The following is a 26,168-nucleotide window of genomic DNA, read 5'->3' on the forward strand; positions in this document are numbered from 1 at the left end:
TAGTATTCCCTACGTTGAAAAGGGGGAGGGACTCAGAAGAAGGAACACAAGGCGTGTGACATTCGTCGAGGTATTGTTCAAAACGAGCGAGGACGAATTCGTGAGTTCTCCAAGAAGGCCCCGTCGTCATAGTCGTCGTTTCCATTCGTCGTTGTTGGCTCGTCGACATTAAGATAATTATTTTCTAGGAGAACGTGCGCGTTCATTGTCGCCGTTACCGCGACAGAATGGTATTATGTATTGTCGCGAAGAAAACATGAGAGTAGAGTTGGTAGGCGAGTAAGTACGACAACGTTGAGATCTCTACTGTTATACCTTAGCCATCGCGTAGGTGGAACATTATGCTTCGTTGAGCTAAAGAGAAGAAAGAGAAAGAGAAAGAGAAAGAGAAAAAGAAATAGAAAGAGAGAAAGAGACAGTGTGATGTTGAACGTGGGCTGGAAGGATAAGGGGATTGTGGAGGGGGTGTAGAACGGGGGAAGAGGGGAAGCACACTTTCGTAGCATTCATCGAGGGTGCTCACGAACGTTGTAGAACCACGAGACAGACTTGAATCGCAATGTATCCACTGTCTTTTTAGCCGGCGATGCCATTAATGTGATTATTTCTACCGAGTGTTTCCGAAGCCTCGAAATATTTCTATATAATCGAGACTTACGATTCGAGACATTATTAAGGCCATTAAAGGAGACTCAGCCATTTTTTCTTTCATCCTTTTCTTTTGTAATTTTTTTCCTTTTCGCTTTTTTTTCTTTCTCTTTTTTTTTTTTCTTTTTTTTTTTTTTTGAAATGATCGATTGAAACGTCGATAATCGTAGAAATTCAGTAATTGAAATTTTATATATATATATATAAAATTGAAAGTATATATATATATATATATATATACATATACATAAGCAGGGTGTACCCCATAAATAATTCAACGATTCGTAGAACAAAAGGTAGGAGAAATATTTTTGCACTATGTTTTGTTTTCGAAAAAGAAAAAGTAAATTAATTTTTTGAATGAATAAATAAAATTATAAATATATTTTTTATTTTGGAATTATTTGTTTACTATAAAATTATCAGTTATCAGATACCTGGAACACCCTATATATATATATATATATATATACACACACGCATATATATCCCCCCTTTTTCTCTCATTCTCTTTCTCTTTCTTTTTCTCTTTTTCTCTCCATTGATTTGATTCGATTCGATTCTTGCGCGGTCGGTGATTAAAGTGCCTCGAAAATGTAAAAAGCACGACGGATATTATCGAGTCGCTCTCCCGTGAAACTCGTTTACGCGCGTATGCGACACGATTTAATTACTTTCCAAGAGAACGAGCCTAGCTTTTAATATAAATGGGATTTTTCTCTGTCGCTAGACAGTCGATTTCATGCCCCCTCGATTTCGCCCTTTTTGCCGAGTGAAATGAGTCACATGAAATTTTCTGTCCGTTAATCGTCGTCTCTCTTATGACTTTTCAATCTTTTTAAATTAATCGTTTTAACGGTAGAACAAAGTACATGGAAATTCAAATCTTCAAACGTTGATTGTGCCAATGCTAAATAATATTTATTTTAATTTCAATTTTTTACTCGAAGATATGCTATTGAAGAAATTTATCAAGCTACCTAACCTAGTAAAATGGCCGCCGAAAATACTTCCATCCAAGAGGATGGCTTTGGTTTTGTACCAAGGCCAGATATTAAAGAATATGGAAGATCTTACGAGATAGTTAGAAGGTATTCCTTTCTTTTTTTGAAGTTTTTGTATTATTAACAATGAAAAAAAAAAAGAAAAAAAAATAATAATAATTATAATAATAAAAAGTATCCAACGTTTTTCAAATAAATTTTTCACCACCCAATAGATATACCATGACGAATAAACAGAAGGCAACGGTTCGATTGATATCCTGGGGAGCGGGAATACAATCTATCAAAGTACCTAACAAGAAAGGCGTATTAGGTGACGTTGTATTAGGATTTGATAATATGAACGGTAAGATCGTTTCTTCGCGTCCGATTAGATTTAGAAATCGATACAATATTTTTTTACTTTCAATGACAACGTAATCAGGATATTTGGAGAACAGGTATACAGGAAGTATCATCGGTCGTTTAGTGAATCGCGTTGCCGATGGTAAAATGTGTATTCAGAAGACAATCTATTCGTTGTCGATCAATGACAAATGTAAAAGGGATCATATCCATGGCGGATTAGTTGGGTTTGATAACGTTAATTGGAATTCATATGTATTGAACAAACAAGTGGTAGATCATAAATACAACCAATTGGTTATTTCTCTTTTTTTTTCTTTTTATCATTCCTTTCGTTTGAATTTTTCTAATCGTAAAAAAAAGAAAAAGAAAAAAAAAATAAAAATAAAAATAAAAAACAGGTCATGTCTCACCTAAGTCCTGCGGGTAGAGAAGGTTATCCCGGTTATATGTTGACGCAAGTTAAATATACTTGGACGGACGATAATCAATTGCATATAAATATTCGTGCCACTGCTACCGAGCCAACACCAGCTAATATCACCAATTATTCTTTGTTAAATTTGGCCGGCCATGTAAGATTATAAATGAATGCCATCTAAGATAATATAGTATTTATTTATAATTGTTAATATTTTGATCTAATTAGGCTGCAGGTCCTAAAGAATTAAAAAAACACGTTGTAACGATAAATGCCGATAGTTGGACGTTCATGGATATAAAAAACTATTTGCCGACGGGTGCTATTCGTTCTGTCGAGAATACCGTCTACGATTTACGTTTACCGACACAATTAACCAAAGAAACACTTTATCGCGTACCAGGAGGAGGTTACAATCATAATCTATGTATTTGCAGTCCAAGCTCTTGGTGTTATCGATTCCATGCTAGGTAAATTTTTATCCGATATTATTATCACGATCGATCACTATTGTATACGATTAATCATTATAAATTTTTTTTCTTCTTTCCTATCGAAGGATCATACATCCTGAATCAGGAAGGACATTAGAAATTTATTCCAATCATCCTGGCTTACAATTTTATACTGGAAATGATTTGCCCGATCCTGATCTCATTTATCCATCAGATTGGGAGGATTATATTCCAAAATTTTGTGATGACAGGGTATGACAAGATCCTTGAAATTATTGATTTAAACGATTAGAAATTTTTAACGAATGATAATCAATCATACCTTACGTTCCTTTTAGAATCAAACAAATTCGACGATTTATGGTAAAGAAGGTGTCCCGTATCGCCGGCACGGAGCTTTCGTTCTATCCCCACAAAATTATCCTAACGCTATTAATATAGATAATTTTCCTTCTTGTATTCTTTATCCTGGTAAGGTTTACGTCCATGATATGTCCTATAAATTTGGTTTGCTAACCAAAGATTAATTTAAAGTTGTTTTTCTTTTTTCTTTGTTTCTTTTTCTTCTTCTTCTTCCTTTCTTTCTTTTTTTTTTTTTTTTTCTTTTTTACTGCCATCGAAGTTCATCATCGAAGAGGAAACATTGATCGGCTATAGAAAATTGACTTGGTTTTTTTTTTTTTTTTTTTTTTTTTTTTTTTATTCACATAGTCAATGCGTGTAATTATAGCGCTCTGCACTCTTACGAAATTGTCTTAAATTCTATTATAAAATTATTCGGTAATACGTAGGCACGAAAATTAGACATGATACATTTTTTTCTTTTTTTATGATTGCTATTCCATAAGTATATATCTTTTTTTTGTATATAAATATATATATATGTATATATATATGTATGTATATATATATATATGTGTGTGTGTGTGTGTGTGTGTGTGTGTGTGTGTGTGTATGTGTGTATGTGTGTGTATAATTCTTTTTAAATCATTATAAAGGCACATAATGAATGAAATAAGAGACTGATTCATTCGAAGCTTGATTCATACGAAAATCAAGTCTCTCTTTTTTTTTTTTCTTTTTTTATCTTTTACGTATCATTCTAAATTATATCCTACATTCGTGTTACATTAATGCTACAATTTCATAAATTATATTTATATATAAGCTAAAATCTGTTTTCTGTGTACAATTATTGTTTTACTTACAATTAGAATAAGACTTCAATGTTTGTACAATTCTAATCGATTGTTACTACTATCATTAAGAATTTTTCATTATAACGGGCAGTAAGAATTTTTCATTATTGTCAATAAGAACTCATAGAAAGATGTCGATTGGCAGTGACGATCTGTGTCAACTTTGGTAATAACTATCGTAGAAAAACGTTGAAGTCGCGAAATTACCAATTTTTTTTTCTTTCGATCATTTCACTTTTCTTTTTCTTTCTTTTTTTCTTTTTTTTTTTTTTTTTGTTTTCTTTTTTTTTTTTTTTGAACACATTGGAGAGTACGATCAGTTAAATTATTGGCAGTGTTAATTAATAGCATCAATTCTATCGTTTAAAATTGCGATCAAATTTTTGATATGATGTGTGCCCTTTACCCTCTTATCCCCTCTCCGCCGTTCTCTCTCGTGCCCACCGAGTAAAAAGAGATAAAATTATTAAATTATATCGTTGATTCTTAAAAGCTAATCCTAAAATCATCATAATGTTAATCGATCAACGTCCTCAACACGAGTTATTTAAATATACTGTTTCATTGTGAAGAGAACGTTAATGCTTGCATCGTTTGTTTCTGGATTCATCGGTCAGTAAATAATTTGATCTATTTCATTCGGTTACTATAAGATGAATTCTAAATGTCAATGGTTTCTCCCAGATTTCATTTTCCGCTGTTATACCGTTTCTTGGACGACCGTGTATAACTACACGGAATTCTCCTGGTTTCTTCAAACGACTACGGAAATGAAGTGCCCAAATTCCATGATCCTTTGCAATTTCAAAATATTCATGTTTGTTACCACGAACGATCGTATATTCCATTTCTTCATCCTGTAATATCATCAATCAAACGATAAATAATACAATGACTTTTATACAAGATAAATCTTATTTATTACCTTTATAGCAGGTTGCAACTTAATGATTCTCATTCTATGCTTTGTCTGGCGCAAACTTATCTTCATAACGTATTCCTCGCCATGATGATGTCTTCTTGCTTTTCGAGTTATCCGTATCTTGATTAATTCGTCTCGTTTTTGTTGTAACTCCTCGTCAACCGATCTGATTCGGGCGCCTCTTCTACGTCTTCCTTTACCGTTTATCTATAATATTTTATCACCGTTATAAATATCTTTCTTTTGTTTTTTTTTTCTTTTTTTAATCATAATGACAAAAAAAAAAGACAGAAAATAAAAATAAAATAAATAAATGAAAAACAAAAAAAGAAAAATGTCTCTGTAGAGTTAAGACCTTGCAAGAGAAACATCCTTCCGTAGAAATAGTTTTATCGTCAGCCGGTGGAATATGATAAGGATCCGGATTGATCACATAAGTTGGTACATTACCAATTTCTTCTCCATAATTGGATTGAGATAACGGATTAATCGTAGACAAACAATGACCCTAAATCAAACAGAAAATAATATCACTATAATATTGAAACAAGTATAATTGCAATGGTTAAATAATATCACTGATAACGAACTTGTCCTATTCGTTGATAACCGGTAGGACAACCGCAAATAAAACCGTTAGCTCCGTTAGGTGTGCATCCAAAAGCACAAGGAGATCCCAAACAACCTGCGCTGACCTGAACAAATAAAGATGTGTCAAAAAAAAAAAAAAACAAAAAAGAAAGAAAAAAAAACAAAGAAATCTTTTTTTATCAAAATCACAAAGAATGATTTTCATACTTGAACGCAAATCTGTAAATTATTATCAAACTGATAACCGTCAGGGCAACCACACTTGTAACTTCCAATAGTGTTAATACAAGTATTTTCACCGCACGGTGAATTGCTACATTCGTTTTCGTCTATGCACTGACTGTAGTAAAGATGTTGAACAAATCCTTCTGGACAACCACAACGATAACTTCCCATAAAGTTCTATAAAATATTTATAAAAATCTTAGAACGATTATCGACGATTCATTTATATCGTGATATTTTTCACATACTTGACAGCCATGCTCGCAATTACTATCGTCGGCACATTCGTTATTATCGGTACAAAATCTTCCAGACTGATCGAGCTTAAATCCTCTGGGACAGATACATCGGAAACTGCCAAGCGTATTGACGCACGTACCCGGTTTCGGACAAGTCCCGGGTTGTTCACACTCATCAATATCTAGAAAATAAATTTTTCGTTTCGTTTCTTTTTTTTGTTTTTTTTTTTTTTTATATATATATACCAAACATCAATGAAATCAAAAAATCAAATAGAAAAATCATCCAATCACAAACCGTGACAAGCATCTCCATCTTGAGTATATCCTTCGCGACAACCGCAGGTGTAGCTTCCTTGAGTGTTTACACAATTTTGTTGACAAAGATGATTTCCTGTAGCACATTCGTCCATGTCCCGACAACTGATCCCGTCGGGATTTAATATGAAACCGACAGGACATGAACATATAAAGCTTCCTTCAGTGTTTTGACAATTATATTTGCAAGGTTTGGGAGTTAATTCGCACTCGTTCACGTCTACGATCATATTTAATATCAATCCTGATCGTCGTTTAAATATAAAATCAATCAATATTTAAAAATATTTTATATACCTATGCAATGTGCCCCCGATTTATCAGACTTATATCCCTTGTTGCAAATACATCTGTAGGAACCCAATGTGTTAATGCATATTCCGTTTCTACACAAATCCGGTATCGTTTTACATTCATCGATATCTGTATAAAAAGAAAAAAAGATAATATTATTAAATAAAAGGGACGAATATATTTTTTCGTTTCTTTTTTTATCAAGTAGAAATAAAATTAATTATGAATATTTACCTTGTCCATTTATAGAGAAACCCTTGTCCAAACATAATTCGTTGTAATCTTCTGAGTCTCTCGAAGGACATATCTCACAATGTGGACCCCATGCAGCACCCATCGTGCAACAACAATCCGCTTTAGTCACAGTACGTAATTCTGAGGTCCTTGCTGTACATCTACCACCGATCGTTTGTAGGAAACAATAACCAACTCTACGATCTGATCATGAAATGTAATAATGATTTTCTTAAATTAACAATCGCATTACGTGATTAATATATCGTTCAAACATATCGTTATAAAAGAAGTACTCTTTATATGTATTGATCATTGATAATAATTAAATTTTTATCATAATTTTATTATTGAAATGCAAATGATATAAAAACATGATTTCAAAATTAATAATTTAAATAGATAGTACGTAATTGTAATCTCACCAATACATGATTTTCCATCGGCACTTTGTTCAAAACCATCGTAACAATAACATTGATAACTTCCTTCTAAATTGACGCAACGTCCATGTCTACATAATCCAGAATTAATAGCGCACTCGTTAATGTCCTTACATTCATCGGCCATACCAATTTGTTGATATCCAGGTGGACAAATGCACATGAACGTACCGATAAGATTTTTACATTGGTATTTGCAATTGTTCGCTGGTGTGGCACACTCGTCGACATCTGATCAAACAAAACTTAGTATAGAGATGTCAAGATTTTTTTAAATTAGTAATTTATTGATTATTATAACGTACCAATACAATGTCTTCCATCAGGAGCCAAAGTATATCCGTACGGACAGATACACCTGAACGATCCAGGTGCATTATGACATCTAAAGGCACATTGGTTACCTAATTCAAGGCACTCATTAACATCCTCACAGATCTGATTGACACCTGGTGTGAAACCTTCGTTACAGGAACATTCGAAGCCACCATCTATATTGGTACAGGTACCATTGCCACAAATATTCTGAACTGTTAAACATTCGTTATTGTCAATGCAACGTCTTCCAGTTTCGTCCAAAACGTAACCAGATGGACACTCGCATCGGAAGGATCCATCGGTATTTATACACTCGCCACCGGAACATGCATCCGGCATAAAAAGACATTCGTTCAGATCAATACCAGTGTCATCCCTACCTACTCCTTCTGGGCACAATCTTCTAAAATCCTCTGTATGAATAAATTTATAAGAAATCGTTATCATTTATAATTTTTATCACTTTCATATACATATATATATATGAAGATAAATCTTTTTGTAATTACCACTATTCTCTGGTGGACATTGTTCGCAATATTTCCCCCAAGCTTTACCCATGGTACAACAACAATGTTTCTTCGTCATTCCACCTTTCCGAGGGAAAGAGCATTGGCCACGTCTATAACTATCATAACATTGTTCCTCCCTAACGTCAATGCATCTCATCGAATTAGGTTTGTCACTCAATTGAAAGCCAACTGGACATTCACAGATAACACCGCCGTCCGTGTTAATACATTGACCGTTTTCACAGATACCTATTGTCTCTAGACACTCGTCTATGTCTACAAATGGGATAACAATTAATAATTAATATTATTTAATGATAATAATTAATACACGTACCAACGCATCTTCTTCTTTCGCTGTTCAATTCGTAACCGGGTGGACAAGTACACATGTAAGATCCCATTAAATTTTGACATTTTCCTGGATATGGACACAACCCGGGTATCTAAAGTTCAAAGAATATTTTTACAATCGCTTATATTATTCTCATTAAAATTTTCTAATATTACCTCGTGACATTCGTCGACGTCTCGACAATGTTGTCTATCTTGAGCCAATACATAACCATCGGCACATTCGCAAATAAAAGTACCAACAGTGTTACGACATCTACCATTGCGACAAAGGAAAGGCATTATCCTACATTCGTCGATGTCTAAACAAATATTTTTTGTTTTTTTGTTAGCTTTGTTTTTTTTTTTTTTTTTTTTTTTTAAACTATCTATAATGCATTCGTTTGATATAAATGAAATATATTATAATGAAAAGTCAAGGTACTTCGTACCAGCGCAATCGTTGTTTGGGCTCAACTTGAAGCCATCGTAACATTGACATTTATAAGAACCAAGAATATTTATGCAGGTTCCATTATTACAAATATTTGGATTTCGTTGACATTCGTCGATGTCAACGCAATTTTCTCGATCGTGAGTCAAAGCAAAACCAGAATGGCAAATGCATTGAAAGCTACCCTGTAGATTGTTGCAAGCTGCGTTATTGCAAATACCAGAACGCTCGAAACATTCATCGATGTCGATGCAATCTCGTCGGCTGATACCTAATTTATATCCTGCAGGACAAACACACTCGAAATATCCTTGTTGGTTAATGCACTGAGCATTACCGCTACAAGGATTTGGTATCTATACGAAATAATATTTAATTAAAAATAATATCATTAAATAAATATATTCCTTTAAACATAATCATGTAAATCTTACTTGCAAGCATTCATTTTCATCGATACACTGATGCGAATCCTGATCATAAACATATCCTTGTTCGCATTGACACTCGAAACTGCCAGGCGTGTTCAAACAACGACCGTGAGTACACATAGTTGGCATAAGAGCACACTCGTCGATTTCCTCAGTGTGATTAGTTATCGGATTCATAATTTGGCCTGGTACCAATCCACATAAAATTTCATGCTCACCTAAATAATAATAAATTCGTTTATATGTTACAATTAAAATTAATTAATTAAAGATTTGTAGGAATAATAATCGATCGGCCGATTACGTGTCCTCTCGGATGGACATCTTTCGCATGGACTACCCCAGGCTGCTCCCATTGAACAGCAACATAACATTTTCGTCTGTGGTTGAGCCATAGGATTGAAACATTCTCCAGATTCATAACTAACATAACAGGATTCTTTCCTTGTGTCGACGCATTCCTCTGTCATGAGTTAATCTTGTTAAAATATATATTAAGAAAATACAAATGCGAATAAATTATTACAAATACGCACTTCCTCCTGGCATGGTTATATAGCCTTCGGGACACTCGCAGTGATATTTGCCCTGGTCGTTGATGCAACGACCCACGCTACATATGTACGGATGTAACGCGCACTCGTTTATATCTGAAAGTCATTTTAAAGAGGATCAATCCTTTTAAAGAAAGGAACAATTCCATATGAGGATATTACGATCGTCCATCGACATTACCGACGCAGCTTGTTTTCATGTCGTCCAAAACGAAACCCTCGTTGCAAGAACACATAAAACTGCCAAAGGTATTAGTGCAATGACCATTCTGACATATATTCTCATGTTCCTCGCACTCGTTAATGTCTTCCAATATGACAGTGACACGGTTTGGCCTATAGCCCATACCACCAGGACAAAGTTCTTCGAATTCTTTCGTCCCTGGCTTGGGACATTCTTCGCAACGATTACCCCAAGCGGTACCAATGCTGCAACAACACGTTGCCTTTGTTACTGACGTTGACATCTCGAAAACACATTGTGGTCTGCCGGTACCATGCTCGAAACCGGCATAACAGAAACCGTCGCGCCTATCTGAAACATCATTATATTCAGTCGTTATAAATATAGAATATAAATTGATCCCTGTGAATTATTATTTAAGAGATTCGAATATCAATTATGCAAGCTTACCAACGCAAGCGTTTCCAGCGTCGACCAATTCGTAATGAGGCGGACATTGACATATATATTTTCCTTGAGTATTTATACATGTTCCATATTGACAAGACTGTGGGCTCTCGCATTCGTCGATATCCGTGCAATTACCACCAGAACCATCCAGCTTGTATCCCTCGTTACATTCGCAACGAAACATACCAAAGATGTTTTCACATCGACCGAAAACACAAAGATTACTGAACATGTCGCATTCGTTTATGTCAACGCAAGCTTGCTCGTTGTTCTCGTCTGGATGCATAAAGCCCATTTCACATTCGCAACGAAACGAACCAGGATAATTCAAACAATGACCATTCTCGCAAAGAGTATTATCGTTTGCACACTCATCGATGTCCTTACATGTATAACCGTCGCCCCTGAAACCAGCATCGCAGACGCACTGCGTCGCATTTTCTAATTAACTCGTTTATTTTTACAAATATATTTATCATATTTAATTGTATATAAATAATTATATATTGTTAAACAGATCACATTTTATTTATAGATAATATTAAAAATCAATTTTACCTTGAAGGAACCCTCGGTATTAATGCATTGAGCATTAGAATCACATCCACCGTTATTGGTAAGACATTCATTAATATCCCTACACTCGATACCATTCCCAGTGAAACCTTCGTGACAAGTACATTCGTAAGAACCCTGAGTATTTTGACATTCGGCAAATTCGCTACAAGTATAAGCATTTAATAAACATTCGTCATCGTCAGTACACGCTGATCCTGCATCCGGCTTAACAGAGTAACCTTCCTCGCAACGACACTCGAAAGATCCAATTGTATTATGACACTCTCCAAAACCGCAGATTTGCGGTTGCGTTATGCATTCGTCGATGTCTAAATGAAAATTTTTCAATATAGATAGATAATATTCTTTTAATGTTGCAAAAGATTATTTTAAATAATACTTACCGACACAAGACGCGCCATCCCTTCCAGGTAATAATCCTTCCGTGCAAGTACAAATGTATCCACCTGGTATATTCGAGCACTTCCCTCCGTTACAGATTCGTGAATTTTCTTTACACTCGTCCACGTCGGAACAAGAACGACTGTCCAAGTTTAGCGCGTAGCCCGTACTGTGTTCAACATTTGTTTGGAAACATATAAGTCAACCTGGTACGAATTATTTTCTTTAAACCTATCGACCAATTTATAATGCAACATGTTTAATTACCCGCACGAACAGGAGAAACTGCCAGGTGTATTTATACAAATATCTTCGCAACCACCATTGTTCACGAGACATTCATTTATATCCTCGCAATGAGATTTGTGTCCAGTTTGTTGATAACCGTCGTCACATATACATTGATAAGTCCCCATCATGTTCTCACAAATCCCATTGGAACATATACCACTTGTTCTAGAACACTCATCGATATCCTTGCAAGAATCTTTATCAGGACTCAACTCGTGCCCTGGTGGACACTGACATTTGAATCCACCTTCGGTATTCACACAGGTACCACCTCTGCATAAGCCTTGAGTCTCCTCGCATTCGTTTATGTCTAAAATCACAAATAATTATAGAATTTATACGACTTTTCTTTTTTTTTTTTATTAAAGATCAAACAAAAATTATTAAATTCTCTTACCCATACAAATTTTCATAATGTCACTACTACGATAACCAGAGTTACAGTCGCATTGGAAATTGCCAGGTGTATTTCGACATGTACCATTGCCGCATACACCGTGCATAATCTCACACTCATCGATATCTACGAATATTATCTCACGATTATTTTATTTATACTTTTCTCATTTATAATAGATAATTTTTAATATACTTACCGTTACATTTGATGCCATGTTCGTCCAAAGCGAATCCTTGATTGCACCTGCAACTGTAACTACCGACGGTATTCTTACATCTACCATTGACACACATGCCAGGAAATTCAACGCATTCGTTAATATCCTGACGTTCGGTAAATCCATTTCCTCTAGGACATAATTCCGAATGAGCGTGTGTTCCTATCTTTGGACAGGCTTCACATTTTTCGCTACCCCAAGCACGACCAACGGAACAACAACAAAGACTCTTGGAGAAGTGTCCTTCGATTGCCGTTGAACATTGACCATGACGATATTCCAAGTAACAAGTTTCTTCTCTGGTGTCGACGCAAGTAGTATCTAAATCGAATATCGACAAATGAAGAAACAGTTTTATCATTATAAAAATTGAGATGAGAAGAACAATACTAACGAGTCGGATCCAAAGTCAAACCAGGTGGACACTCGCAACGATATGATCCGTCAGTGTTAACACACGTACCACCTCCTCTACATATACCAGCATTAAGTTCGCACTCGTTAACATCGACACAAGATTTACCATCAACTTTGGCGTATCCTTTGGAACATTCGCAAAGAGAATGGTCGCAAACTTCACAAGGACTTCCCCAAGCAACTCCAACGGAGCAACAACATTCTGATCTTAGAGCAACTCTAGGTAAATTGTTCTCGCATCTACCATCTACCATTTTCGTCCAGCAGGATCCTTTTCTATTGTCTAACGTAATACGACATATCATAGGTCATATTAAATGGAAAGATATGAAATGATCGAGTATATCACTAACCCATGCAAATATGTCCAGTATTGTCAAGTATATAGCCTGGAGAACATTCGCATTCGTATGATTCAGGAACGTTCACACATATTCCATTGAAACAAACGTCTGGGCCTAATTCTTCGCACTCGTCGATGTCCTCGCACATTTGATTCTCCGTTTTCAATCTTGTGCCAGTCGGACAGATGCACTATAAACATTCAATAAACATAAGTCTAATAATCGATTTCATTATTATCTTTTATCAGATAAATTTTCATTTACCTGATAGCCACCAGGTGTGTTCCGACATTGGCCACCACTACACAAGGATTCCTCCAGTTCGCATTCATTTATATCGCTACAAATTTTTCCCGTCGCATCGACTTCATAACCATTGTCGCAAATACAACGATAAGTACCCATTAAATTTTCACAACCACCATTTATACAAATGTTTGGATTTTGAGCACACTCGTTTATGTCTATTGTATATGAAATATCGTAAATATAATTTGTATAAGTATCAATTATTTATTTGTATTTGAATTATTGATTTGTAATGTTTGTTCATAATAATTACCATCGCCGTTGTATGTCATCCCAGCACCATGAGGACATAGAGCATCAAACTCTGATGTGCCGGGTAAAGGGCAAGGTTGACAGGTGCTACCCCAACCCATAGGTTGTCCCAGTATTATAGTACAACAACAGCAACTCGACTTAGTCACTGCCGTTGAGGTTGGATTAGAACATAGACCATCTCTGTATTGCGAGTAACAAAGGTCTCTTCTTGTATCTAAAATATAGAATGTAATTTTCATTTTATTGCTTTAGTTGTTAATTACTTCTCTCTCTCTCTCTCTAAAATAATTTAGTATAAATTAATATGTATATATATATATTTTTTTTTCTGATTAATATAAATTAATTACCTAAACATGATCTACCATCGGGTCCCAAATTAAATCCTGGATGACACTCGCATCGAAAACTTCCAAGAGTATTGATGCAGCGGCCACTTTGACAGGGTGCACTTAAACATTCGTCGATGTCTGTTTAATCATAAAACAATGACCATTAATAATCAACATATTCGATATTATCATTAAATATCAATAAATATAGACTTTCAATACCTATACAATGACTTTGATCAGGTCCAATACGAAAGCCAGAATCACAGACGCATTTAAAGGAACCCTCCATGTTAACGCACTTTCCATTTTCGCACATTCCACTGGTGGAACACTCGTCCATATCAACGCAAAATGTGTTGTCTCTTGAAGGTGTAAATCCTGACTGACAAATACAGTGATAAGATCCTGGTGTATTCTCGCAACGACCATTTAAACATATTCGTGGATTCTCGGTACACTCGTTGATATCTGTTAAAAAATATTTTCAATATTTATTCAAAAAAAAAAAAAAAAGAAAAAAAATTCCCAGAAAAAGAAAAAGGAAAGAAAGAAATAAAATATCTTCTATACCTATACACGTATTTTTGGTTGGCGATAACGTGTAGCCGTCGTTGCATTTGCATCTGAAGGAACCATTCATATTGATGCAATGGCCATTATTACACATTCCAGTATCTTGGCATTCATCGTGATCTACGTAACGAATCGATATAAATCAAATGATGTTGCTTTTAAATCTTTCATCGATTTCTTTCATTTCTTCAGAAAAGAAAGAAAACAAAAAAAAAAAAAAAGAAAAATACTAACCCGTACAATATTTGCCCTCCCCTGAGACAGTGAATCCCGGTGGACATTGACAAATAAAACTTCCTTCATAGTTTCGACAAGTACCACCTTGACAGTATCCTAATTGACACTCGTCAATGTCCTCGCAACGACCATTCTTCTTCGTAAATCCAGGATAACATTCGCATTCGTAACCTTCCTTCGTATCGACGCATTTGCCTTTGCCACATATTTCAGGTCTCAAGGCACACTCATTTATTACCGTGAATTGTTGCGGTTGTTGAGCGCAAAGCCTTTTGTAATCTTCTACAATTGAGTAATAACGGGGACATGTAATTACGGTCATAGTAATATATATTTTATCGTCTCTCTTGGGTTTTTTTATTTTCTTTTCTTTTTTTCTTTTTTTTTTTTTTTATTTTTTTTTTTTATTTCTTTTTTTTCATTTTTTTATTTCTCGATAATACGGACACATTACGGATATTACGGATTATTTACAATATTGTTATCAGATAATTTATAAAAAAAAAAATTCACATTCGATACATACCACTTCCAGTATTAGGACAAATGAAACATTCGTCTCCCCATCCTTTACCCATATTCTTGCCGCAGCAACAATCCTTTTTACTCAGTCTCATAGTTAATCTATTTTTGCATTGACCATTTCTATTAACTGCGGTATAGCAAAGCCCTTGTCTTCCATCTACGGTAAACATTAAAGAATAAAATTTCAATAATTGTTAAACATTATTGATATCATAGAAAAAAATTCAAAATCAATTACCAATACAAAATCTACGATCTTGACTCTGTATGAATCCAGGATTACAAAGGCAATAATAGCCACCATTGGTGTTCACACATCGGCCATCAGCACATATTCCTTCCTCTTGACACTCGTCTCGATCCTTGCACTCGTTCGTCTCGGGATCTCTAGCTTGTCCTTCGGGACAATCGCAAGTGAACGATCCTTGAGTATTAACACACTTTCCACCTTCGCATAATCCCGGAATTGCCTCGCATTCGTTGATATCTATATAAGTAATTAGCATTATATATCTCGAACTTTGATAGTAATTGATGTATGACGTAAGTCTAAAAGATCGTACGAGTGCAGATATATGATTATATGTGATATATGATTATTTTAGACTCATTTATATTGCTTCGTTCTGCTTTATTGGCTAATCGTATTTTATTTGACCCAACTCGGATCTCATTTTCTCTTCCTCCCTCTCTCTCTCTCTCTCTCTCTCTTTTAATCACATTTTTCTTTAACCGAGGTTAGACATGAATAACAAAGTATCATATTGTTTTGAAAAATATTACTTCTAACGATACATTCAAAAAATGATATATTTTGTCGTACCTACGCATTGACCTTGACTGGTCTTTAAATAACCCAACTCGCAATCGAGTCTCATGGGACATCTTTCGCAAGGATGACCCCAGCCTTTACCAACGGTGGCGCAACACAACTGTCTCGTACAAACGACACCCTGTAGATTCGCCAAGCATTGACCATTCTTTACTTTCGTATAACAAGGACCAGTTCTGTAATCTGTTTCGCAACGTCTTCCGGTGTATCCATAGATGCATGCGCAACGATCCGGACCAATACATCTACCTTGATTCAAACAAGGTTCTCGACATATGGCTGAAAAAAAGAAAAAAAAAAATAAATTGATTAACGCAATCGATAATCGTTTTCGAATGAACGAAACGATTAATATAATATTACAAAGAAAATAAAATGTCGATACTAACGCTCGTTACAAAACTCTCCCTGATATCCATTTCGACATTGACATCTCCCATCGACGCAATTACCATTGATACATTGCACTCTACATCTACCTGATTCTCCACGATCAACGTTACTGTTACTTTCATGAGTCGTTACTGTCAATATAATATAATAATTTTTAATTCATACTGATACTTTTTTGAAAGATTTAATTTTTCAATTTGAAATGTCTTACATTTCGTTGTTATCGTACCACAAGTAGATGCCACGGTACCACCCTCACAGAGACAAATGTTTGGTCTTATGCATCTTCCCGTACCGCATCTCCTTGTACATACAGCTAAAAATGTTGGTGATCATTGTTATCAAAATAATACATGATATTTGATTTCAACTTCTGATGTGATCTTCTCAATTAACGTTTCATATTCGTTATATCGTATAAGGCCAATCGAATTATGATCGTAGAGAAGACAATGCGATCAATAGGAAACCCTCATGTAACAGGCCATTAAACCAGTTTCGTTCGAAGAAACGATCGGTTATGTAGCATAGATACTCATTTATCCGTTACGTAATTACGCAATTATCATCTTGTAGAAGCAAACTCGATCCAGTAGTAATGATAGATGACCGGTTATGCGATCTTAATAATAGTTTCATGTACATACGTTCTTTAAATCTAGCAAAGAGTTTATACAAACACATGAACGAACAAAAGTATAATAAAAATCACTTAGAAATTTAATCAATTAGAAATTTAATTTTAATTAAATATACTATAGTTTGACGTAACGTAAAACGTATCTCTATTCTCTTTGTTATTACTCGATTATCCTTACCAGATATATCCTTTATATACTTAGACATTATTAAATAATCGAAAAAAACTTTTACGATCGTACTTACGAATAACGCATAGTCCCGTTTCCGGTTTCTTCGTCCATCCTGGACAACAATAATTCTTGAACCTTGATCTGCACACGTTAGGCCTATAAATGATGTAAAATTAAAATCTAAATCATTTCATTCGTACGATATAAAAGAAATCAATCGATTCGTCTCAATGTGAACAAATTTCAATAATGATTTAATTTAAATCGAATTCCATACTATCCTACGAAGAAACACATGGGAGATTCATCTAAGAAAAGGCGGAAATAAGAAACTTCTTTTTTCTTTTTCTTTCTCTCTCTCTCTCTCTCTCTCTCTCTCTCTCTCTCTCTCTCTCTCTTTCTCTTTTATCTTTTTTCTTTTTTTTTTTTTTTGTTTTTCGTAAGAAATGAAAAGAGAAAGGAAAAAAGAGAAGAAGGAGAAGTAGTAGAAGAAAAAGAAGAAGAAGAAGAAGAAGAAGGGTGAAAGAATGAGAAGAGAGCGGAGTACCACCTCGGAACAAGGCGGGCATTCACATCATGCGGCTCATAATTAACGTCAGCTGCTATAGACCGCCTCTAAGTAGTTCCACTTATGCGCCTTGGCGCCGCCGATTTTCCCGCTGTTCCATTTCGTTTCAACGAACCGCGAAAAGTTTTCCACGTTTTTTTTTCTTCGAATTTTTTTTTTTCTTCTTCCCTTTTTCCTCATGATTTTCATTAGAACAAACGATCACGGAAGAAGATCGAGCGAACTTAGATTTTCTTTCCTTCTTTCTTTCTTTCTTTCTTTTCTTTTTTTTCTTTTTTCTTTTTTTTTTTCATATATTTTTTTATACGATCGTTTCAATCGTATAATTATATTTATATAATCGATTAGAAATCGTTACGAAATCATTGAGTTTCTTTCTAAGATCTTTCTTTTTTTGTCTCTTTTCGTTTTTCATTTCGATCAGATTTTCATCTTGAATGAAATCATAAAGGAGGATCTATGTATGTATGTATGTATGTATGTATGTATGTATGTATGTATGTATGTATGTATGTATGTATGTATGTATGTATGTATGTATGTATGTATGTAACTCTCTCCGTCGAAACTTTTGATCCAATCTGTATGCAGATTCAACGATGTACGAGGAATCGGTTCATTATTAAATTTATATCCTGGTTCGAATGCATTGATCGACACGTAGCGGAACGTAAACCGCTAGTCAGAACATAATTTTAACACCCGACCGTAATAATACCCTTGGTTAACGGGGCCCAAGGCTAAAATCAATGTTCATATTATACGAAATAAAACGGAGCTGTGTTGATGTCTTATTTCTCTTAAAAATTTCTTAACTTTTCGATGTTATCATCGGAACTTCCAATACGAGAATTTCACCCGATAATACTCGTTTACCTTCTTAATTAACGATCATTGGTTTAATCTAAGAAACATTTATTTATAACGCGTGGGTGAGGCCGGTTCAAAGGTTCAATTGAAAAGTGCGTGTAATAGCGTTTAAGCGTTCACTGCGTTGAGCCGAGTTAGTCCATTACGGAGCAATTAGAATTAAAGCGATCAAAAGGCGAGTGCATTGCGATTAAAGTTGAGAAATGGCGTTACCAAAGAAGCTATTTCTAAGATGTATAAGAATATAGCATCTCTGAGAAAAATAAAATATAATATCCTGTACAATTTTAAAATAAAAAAAAAATATATATATATAATTTGAATTGTAATATAATAATAATTAAATAAATTACAACTCATTGAATGGAGAAAATTTTTGAGGATCGATCAATCGAATTAATCCTACGAACTTTTTAGACCTATCCATTCATTACTCCATGAGTAATCATCGTAGGACGTTCCAAAATAGGATAGGGTCTATTTTACGCTTAATAGGACTGCCACTTACATAATTATTCATGGTTAGTCTGCCACTTAGATTGGTTTAAACTACGTTTTACGTAATATCATGCGAGAGGAAGTGAAAGAGCAAAGTGTTAAAGGTGGGAGGGCAGGGAGGGAAGGGTGGGGGGGGGGTGAAACGTTTCACGGCATTTACATTTCACACCGATACGATCCTTAGACTAAGATAACAAGTAACTTTTAACTTTTCTTTTTTCTTTTCTCTTTTTTCTTTATATATATATATACATGTATTGAGAAGATCATTTCGTTTCGATCGAAATACTCATATTTCTAGGAATTTGCGGTTAGATACAAGCAGCGATAACATTTAATTCAAGTCAGATTAAAGTCTACTTTTATTCTAACGACGTTTCTAATCCCGTGGAACGAAATAAATTTGTTCTCGTTTCTTTTTTTTTTTTCTTTTTTTTATTATCATTCCGTTCGTTTCACATTATTTTCGCTCGAGTTGAAGACATGTATGACTAATTATTTGTCATTCGTCTACTAGAAATAATGTCAAAGCAGAGAGAGAGAGAGAGAGAGAGAAAGAGAATTGTTATATTAATGTACATAAAGATAAAAGAATTAGATCATTTATATTTTTGATCTTCTACGTACAACTCTAATTCGTAAAGAAGATATACTTTTTATAATTAATATTAAATAATTATTGGAATATCGATTTAATAAAGAATTAAATAATAATTTTGTATTGAAATATAATGAGTTCAAATCGATGTGCATTAAATTTAATGCTCTTTATGATGTTTAACGATTAGTTCAATTATCTCTTAGTTTAGTCGAGCTCATTAGTAATACTTTATTCGTTTAAGCGTATCGCGTTACTACTATCAATTAGAATGTTTTACATAGCGAAAGATCGCGATCAACGGGATAATTAACACGTGTCGCCTTCGATTCACATGGCATGACATACGAGAAGATAAATAAGTACGAAGTGAAAAATGTGTTGGGAAAGATCGGATCATTGTAAATGCATACCAAAGTCAGCAGTTAATAATAGATAAACTCGTGCCTTTACGCAGTAACGTCAAACATATTTATTTCTAGTTTTTTTTCTTGAAATAAAATGAAATAAATGACTTCCTCGATATCGATTAACTTGCTACGAGATCGACAAATGAAAATTATTCCTATATAATAAACGCTTTCATTATCTAATACAGTATTACTCTTGAATATGTTAATTTAATCGTACGAGATATTAATCTCATTAATAAATAAAATATAAAGAAAATGTTTTGCAATATTCGTCTTTCTTCGAATATGATAGATGTTAAAAGAAGTCAAGGAAAGAAGAAGAAGAAGAAGAAGAAGAAGAAGAAGAAGAAGAAGAAGAAGAAAGAAGAAAAGAAGAAAAGAAGAAAAGAAAAAAAGGAGAAAAGAAAAGGAAAAGAAAAAATAAAAGCAAGATATTCAACATTGATTTATATTTTCATTAGCGATCATCCACGAAAGAGCTATATATTTTGTGACGAAGTGAAATCAGTGGGATCGACAACTTTCTGTCTTTATATTAACGCTAGGGTATCGTGAATCGTCGTCGTTGTCGTTGTCGTTGTCGTTGTCGACGAGGAAGAGGAGGATGTCGTCGAGAAGAGAGATCTACGTACATACATAGATTGCGGCGCTACCGCGTGCAATGAGCTGCCAAGAATCTTTTACCGTAACAAACTAGTTCTTCTGGTCCCAGTTATACGATATCTTCAGTTAATGCTGAATACTTTTCACCGAGAGTGGCTAACGCCTCGGAGAGTTGGTGGCTTTTGTGCGGCGAAAATAAAGAGAGAAAGAAAAACACCGCAGAGTTTCATTTTTACGAGATACGAGTCAATAATAACGTACCTCAATCGATTTTACGCTTATATTATTTTACGCAGGTATTGGAATAAATTAATATATAATATATATATATATATATATATATATATATATATATATATATAATAGAATATTATTAAAAAATATATAATAGAAAAAAGAAATATAATTTTTTGATAAAAAATTTGTCATCTGTACCATTGATTTTGTCATCTTTATCTTAACATTTTATCGTCTTAATCATTATTTTTATAAATTTCTTTTTGATCCTCATGTTTCAAATAAAATATCGATGTATCGTTATTAATTGTCACTTTATATTTATATTATATACGTACGATATATGCGAGATTTATTTGTGCCGTATAAGTTGAATGATATCAAAGATTTACGAAGACTTAATTTTACGATATCAGCTATATCAGAATTTTGTCCTCTTTTCTCTTCAATTTATTAAAGTCCCTTTAAGATCGTTCTAGATCCAACGATTTTGCTAAATTCCTTTAGACGTCTTTTTCCATTTATACGGACAATTGTTTCCGTTTTTACGCTAAGACCCGCTGCCGTCACACCCCCCGGCCCCCTCCCTTCTCTTACCAATCCTTCTCACTAAATCCATATTACGTTTGTCTCGAATTACCGATCGCGTTTAAGATCTCGTTGTTCTCTTTGGTAAAGTGGGAAACGCGTGGGAAGACAATGGAGACGCGGAGTGCACCGCTTTATCGGCCCCTCCCGCTTCACTTTTGGTGCAAAAAAAAAAGTGAATTGTCGAGCAAGTAGAATTCAACGAAGCGCTGTAACGTAACACCGCGATAACCCAATTAGAAGTTATCAGAGTTTGGAACGCGCAATTCGCTAAGTCAAGAAAGACACGGTAAAGAAAGAACGAATAGCGATTTTGCTTCCGAATTCTTCCAACGATTTTAAGATAAATATAAAGAGCAATCCAGAGTTTACTTTTTTGCAAGAAAAAAAAAAAAAAAAAAATATATATATATATATAAAGAAAAATTGAAGAAACGTTTAATCATTGATTTAAGACCGAAATTTAGCTTAATTAAATACAAATTATAATATTAAAAGATATTAAAATGACTCAATTATCTCATTTAATATAATTATCATTTCGAAAGGTTTACATTGTAAAGACGTTTAAAAGAAAAAGAAAAAGAAAAAGAAAAAAAAGAGAGAGAAAAAGAAAAAATCAATGATATATTATAATAGATGCAAACGACACGTGGTAGACATCCTATGTAAGACAAATTAAGAGTCACGACTACGTGTTACGTCATTCAACTTCTTCATCAAAGCGATTTTCATTACCCTCCGGGGTAAATCCATCTACATTAGCCAAAAATACAAAGGCTACGAGACAGTCTCGACAAAGATCTGCTTTAGTAATTAAGTGCCTCGCGTAATAGTCATTAAGAATTCTCTTAAAATATGATGAATCACAAACTTATCTTAAAACATTAAACGAGGCCTAGGCCCTCGACGTTCTTATTATAGATAGAGAAAAAAAACACTTCATCTTAAGTCTATATATATATATATATATATATATATATATATATATATATATATAATCATTACTTCTTTTTCATATTTAATTTTAAAAATGAATCTTAAATCGTCATCGATGAAAGAGGATTCTATCGTATAAGATAAGATCGATAATATAGGCTCGTATTTTGAGCTTTTCGACTATAACAAATATGACAAGTCATAATTCATTAATTCGAACGATTCGAGGATGGGATTCGAATAATTTCAAGTAACCAAAGGTGAAGGATGTATTCGAAGAAGAATTAAGAAGATGAATAGGAAGAAAATATTATACTCACCCAGTCGGTGGTACGCTTTGCAATGTATTATCCAACTCCTGCGTAGGACTAGGCGTGTTATAACGTTGTCCCGTCGCATTACATTCTTCGATGACTCGACTCGTAAGAAGGACCGAAGCTACGATCAACAACCACGAGGGTCCATTCCTTTGACGTTTCCTTTCACGTCGGAGTAACATTGTTCGCAAATTCTTCTTCTCCTATCAACGATTCCTCTCCTTCCTTCTTTCTTACCTTCCTTCCTTCCTATCTTCCTTTCTATCTTCTTTCCTATCTTTCTTCCTTTCTTTTTTACCTCTTCTCTCTTTTTGTTCTTTCTTCTTCTTCTTCTTCTTCTTCTTCTTCTTCTTCTTCTTCTTCGTCTTCTTCTTCTTTATGTATTTTATTTTTCTCTTTCTTCCTTCACTTTCTTTTTACACTCTTTCTATTCTCCCAAGGAAAAGTTTCGTATCGTTTAGGCTTACGATAGATCGTAGACGAGAATACATTTATTAATACTCATGTTCGATGTCCTTTTCAATGATCAAGCGTCGTCGTTCGATAGTCCTTCGACAGGCAGACATTTATTATTAAAATGATTATCATCGTCCCTTTCTCTGGCACTTAATCACGAAGAACGGTCCCATCATCGTTATGTCCTTTTTTCTTTTTCTTTTTTCCCTTCTCCGAAGGATATCAAACGCGAACAGGTGTACAGCTGAATCACTCTACTGGAAATTCAATTCAAAGGACACACTCGTTGTTTTAATTTTATCGTCACTATGCGAATTCCGTCGCTGCTTCGAATCTGTGAAAGACTGAGAGAGAGAGAGAGAGAGAGAGAGAGAGAGAGAGAGAGAGAGAGAGAGAGAGAAAGAGAAGAGGGAGAAAGAGAAAAAGAAAGAGATAAGAGACGAGGACGTTCCGGAAGCACCAAATTAGTACGATGAGATAGGCGGAATTATCTTCTGATATTAATATCCAACACGCGAAGCTCGTTGCCCATCCTTTTGTCAGAGAAGAAAAACAGAAGGAGTTTTGCGAAATTAATTCGATATATCGTTCTTTCTTCTTTTCTCTTCTCTCTTTTCATGTTCTAATATATTTCTAAAGAAAATGATGGAGAGATGGGGAGAGAGAGAGAGCGAGAGAGAGAGAGAAAAGATGAAGTTCAAGACACAGAATTAAAACGGCACGATGACGTTCTTCGCAAATTCACGAACGTGACTTTCTCTCGTTATCATAACGTAAAAGCAGGACTGGTCGAACACTGTCATTAAAGTGCCATAAAACTTGTACGTGAATATACGTATAAGTATATGTATATATATATATATATAGATATATATATAATGAAAAAGGGAGAGAGAAAGAGAAAGAAAGATAAAAAATAAAAAGGAAAAGAAATCGATTCGAGACAAATTTCATCGGTTCAGTTCTCTACGAGTACTTTTCGTGAAAAATGAGTTAGAAGATAAGCGAGTAGGTGTTGGGAGATTATTAATCTGTAGAATAATAAGAGAAAGAGAGAAAAATAGAAAGACAGAGAAAGAAGGAAAAAAATGATCGATAACTTCCGCTAGGAGCGAGCGATATGAGACAACGAGCGACGTGAGCGTCGCGTTTTGAGAAAAAGAAAAAAGAAGAAAGAAAAAGAAGGAAAATAGAAACAAAACAAAAAAAAAAGAAAAGAACGTTCCGTCTATATTTAATATCCCTTTTCTTTCCTGAAGGATGACATATCTTTCTTTATTATCATCGATACCTTGATCGTAGAGCACCGTAATTAATTTCACAGGATCACAAATGAAAAGAAACAAAAAGAAAAAAAAAATAATATCTTCGACAACAAAATCTAATTCACTATAATATCAACTTCATACTTCCCAACTTAAACGTGGCTAAACCTTCTATAATAATATATCTTTTATACCTTTATATATATTTCAAAAACGAGAGATAGAAGGAAAGAAAGGAAAAATAAAAAGAAGAAGAAGAAGAAGACAAAAAACGAAGGAGAACGAAAGTAAAGAACAAAATGTAAAAAAAGCGTGTGTGCATGGGCGTGTGTGCGTTTGTGCGATGATTGAGCTGGCGAGGAATGGGCGAGAAAAAGCGGGAGAAAAAGAAAAAAAAGGGGAGGGGAGGGGAGAGAAAAAAAAAGCAAAAGAAAACTTTTAACATAAGACTAAAAATCGATTCGATCGTTATTGGATCGACGATGGATGATGATACGAAATCGGAAAAGATTTTTTTCTCAAACGTGACGAAAAACGCGCGCGTTTCTTCTCTCGATCGCGCGTACGAGAGAGAAAGAAAGACAGTGAGAGAGAAAAAGAGACAGAGAGAAAGAGAGACAGACAGAGAGAGAGAGAGAGAGAGAGAGAGAGAGAGAGAGAGGGAAGGAGGGAGAGAGAGAGAGAGAGAGAGAAAAAGAGAGAAAAAAAAATAGAGAGGAGAGAAAGAGACAGATAGATAGATCGAAGAGACAGAAGGACGAAAAGAGATGCGCCGACGGGACTCGGCGCGAGACTGGAGCAGCAAATCGCCGTAGACAAGATACTCCGAGAGAGGGCTCATCCAGAGAGAAGTCTCTCCAGCATCTTTCCCTCTCTCTCTTTCTCTCGCTCTTACGCTCACTTTTATTCTCTTTATCACGCTCACACGTATACTACTTCTTTCCCTTTCCATCTCAGTCTCTCTCTCTCTCTCTCTCTCTCTCTCTCTCTCTCTCTCTTTCTCTCTCTCTAATTTTCCCCTTCCTTCGAACGAAGACGATGCTCTCAACCCTTCTTCTACCATCTTCTTGTCAACGTTCGGGATGCATGTATCAACATCTCTTTCTATCGTTCTTTCTATCTCTCTCTCTCTCTCTCTCTCTCTCTCTCTCTCTCTCTCTCCCCTTCTCTGTCTTTGTCTCTTTGTCTTTCTTTTAGCATACTTGAACGCAGCCTAATACGAATTATAAACGGGCACGCGTACGTATTCGCACGATAAGGAAAGCAAAAGAAAAAGAAAAAGAAAAAGAAGGAAAGAAAGATAGAAAAGAAAATTAAAAAAGAAAAATGAACGATATTGATG

General features: G+C 34.6%; 2 protein-coding genes across 4 annotated transcripts; one reads left to right on the forward strand and one right to left on the reverse strand.

Annotated features, from left to right (window-relative positions):
* Positions 1 to 1,641: 1,641 nt before the first annotated feature.
* On the forward strand, positions 1,642 to 3,400 carry LOC118451278 (galactose mutarotase). The gene is made up of 7 exons (XM_035887667.2): positions 1,642 to 1,739; positions 1,868 to 1,998; positions 2,077 to 2,270; positions 2,399 to 2,572; positions 2,647 to 2,888; positions 2,978 to 3,125; positions 3,212 to 3,400. Exons 1-7 carry the CDS (start codon positions 1,642 to 1,644, stop codon positions 3,398 to 3,400), a joined length of 1,176 nt encoding a protein of 391 aa, XP_035743560.2.
* Positions 3,401 to 3,931: 531 nt separating this feature from the next.
* Positions 3,932 to 25,464, reverse strand: LOC118451294 (fibrillin-2). 3 transcript variants are annotated; one of them, XM_085658525.1, is made up of 41 exons: positions 25,270 to 25,464; positions 23,109 to 23,818; positions 17,548 to 17,630; positions 16,874 to 16,978; positions 16,659 to 16,793; positions 16,261 to 16,548; positions 15,676 to 15,924; positions 15,439 to 15,594; positions 14,910 to 15,194; positions 14,673 to 14,795; positions 14,322 to 14,570; positions 14,118 to 14,237; positions 13,766 to 13,981; positions 13,468 to 13,667; positions 13,213 to 13,393; positions 12,837 to 13,142; positions 12,422 to 12,763; positions 12,223 to 12,348; positions 11,802 to 12,135; positions 11,537 to 11,703; positions 11,133 to 11,461; positions 10,575 to 11,001; positions 10,122 to 10,475; positions 9,923 to 10,036; positions 9,691 to 9,849; positions 9,390 to 9,604; positions 8,954 to 9,311; positions 8,679 to 8,824; positions 8,506 to 8,614; positions 8,166 to 8,444; positions 7,644 to 8,069; positions 7,321 to 7,569; positions 6,896 to 7,099; positions 6,665 to 6,790; positions 6,348 to 6,587; positions 6,059 to 6,231; positions 5,793 to 5,987; positions 5,585 to 5,689; positions 5,350 to 5,502; positions 4,998 to 5,201; positions 3,932 to 4,929 (listed from the first exon to the last, which is right to left on the reverse strand). In XM_085658525.1, exons 2-41 carry the CDS (start codon positions 23,285 to 23,287, stop codon positions 4,708 to 4,710), a joined length of 8,631 nt encoding a protein of 2,876 aa, XP_085514651.1. In that variant the 5' UTR covers positions 23,288 to 23,818; positions 25,270 to 25,464; the 3' UTR covers positions 3,932 to 4,707. The 3 variants fall into 3 exon arrangements, with proteins under 3 accessions (XP_085514651.1, XP_085514650.1, XP_085514649.1); XM_085658524.1 differs by having other exon boundaries at positions 25,021 to 25,464; XM_085658523.1 differs by having other exon boundaries at positions 24,853 to 25,464.
* Between the last annotated feature and the right edge of the window lie 704 nt (positions 25,465 to 26,168).

The sequence above is a fragment of the Vespa mandarinia genome, chromosome 8 (genome assembly GCF_050613455.1).
Source record: "Vespa mandarinia isolate Hongniang chromosome 8, ASM5061345v1, whole genome shotgun sequence".
Classification (NCBI taxonomy): domain Eukaryota; kingdom Metazoa; phylum Arthropoda; class Insecta; order Hymenoptera; family Vespidae; genus Vespa; species Vespa mandarinia.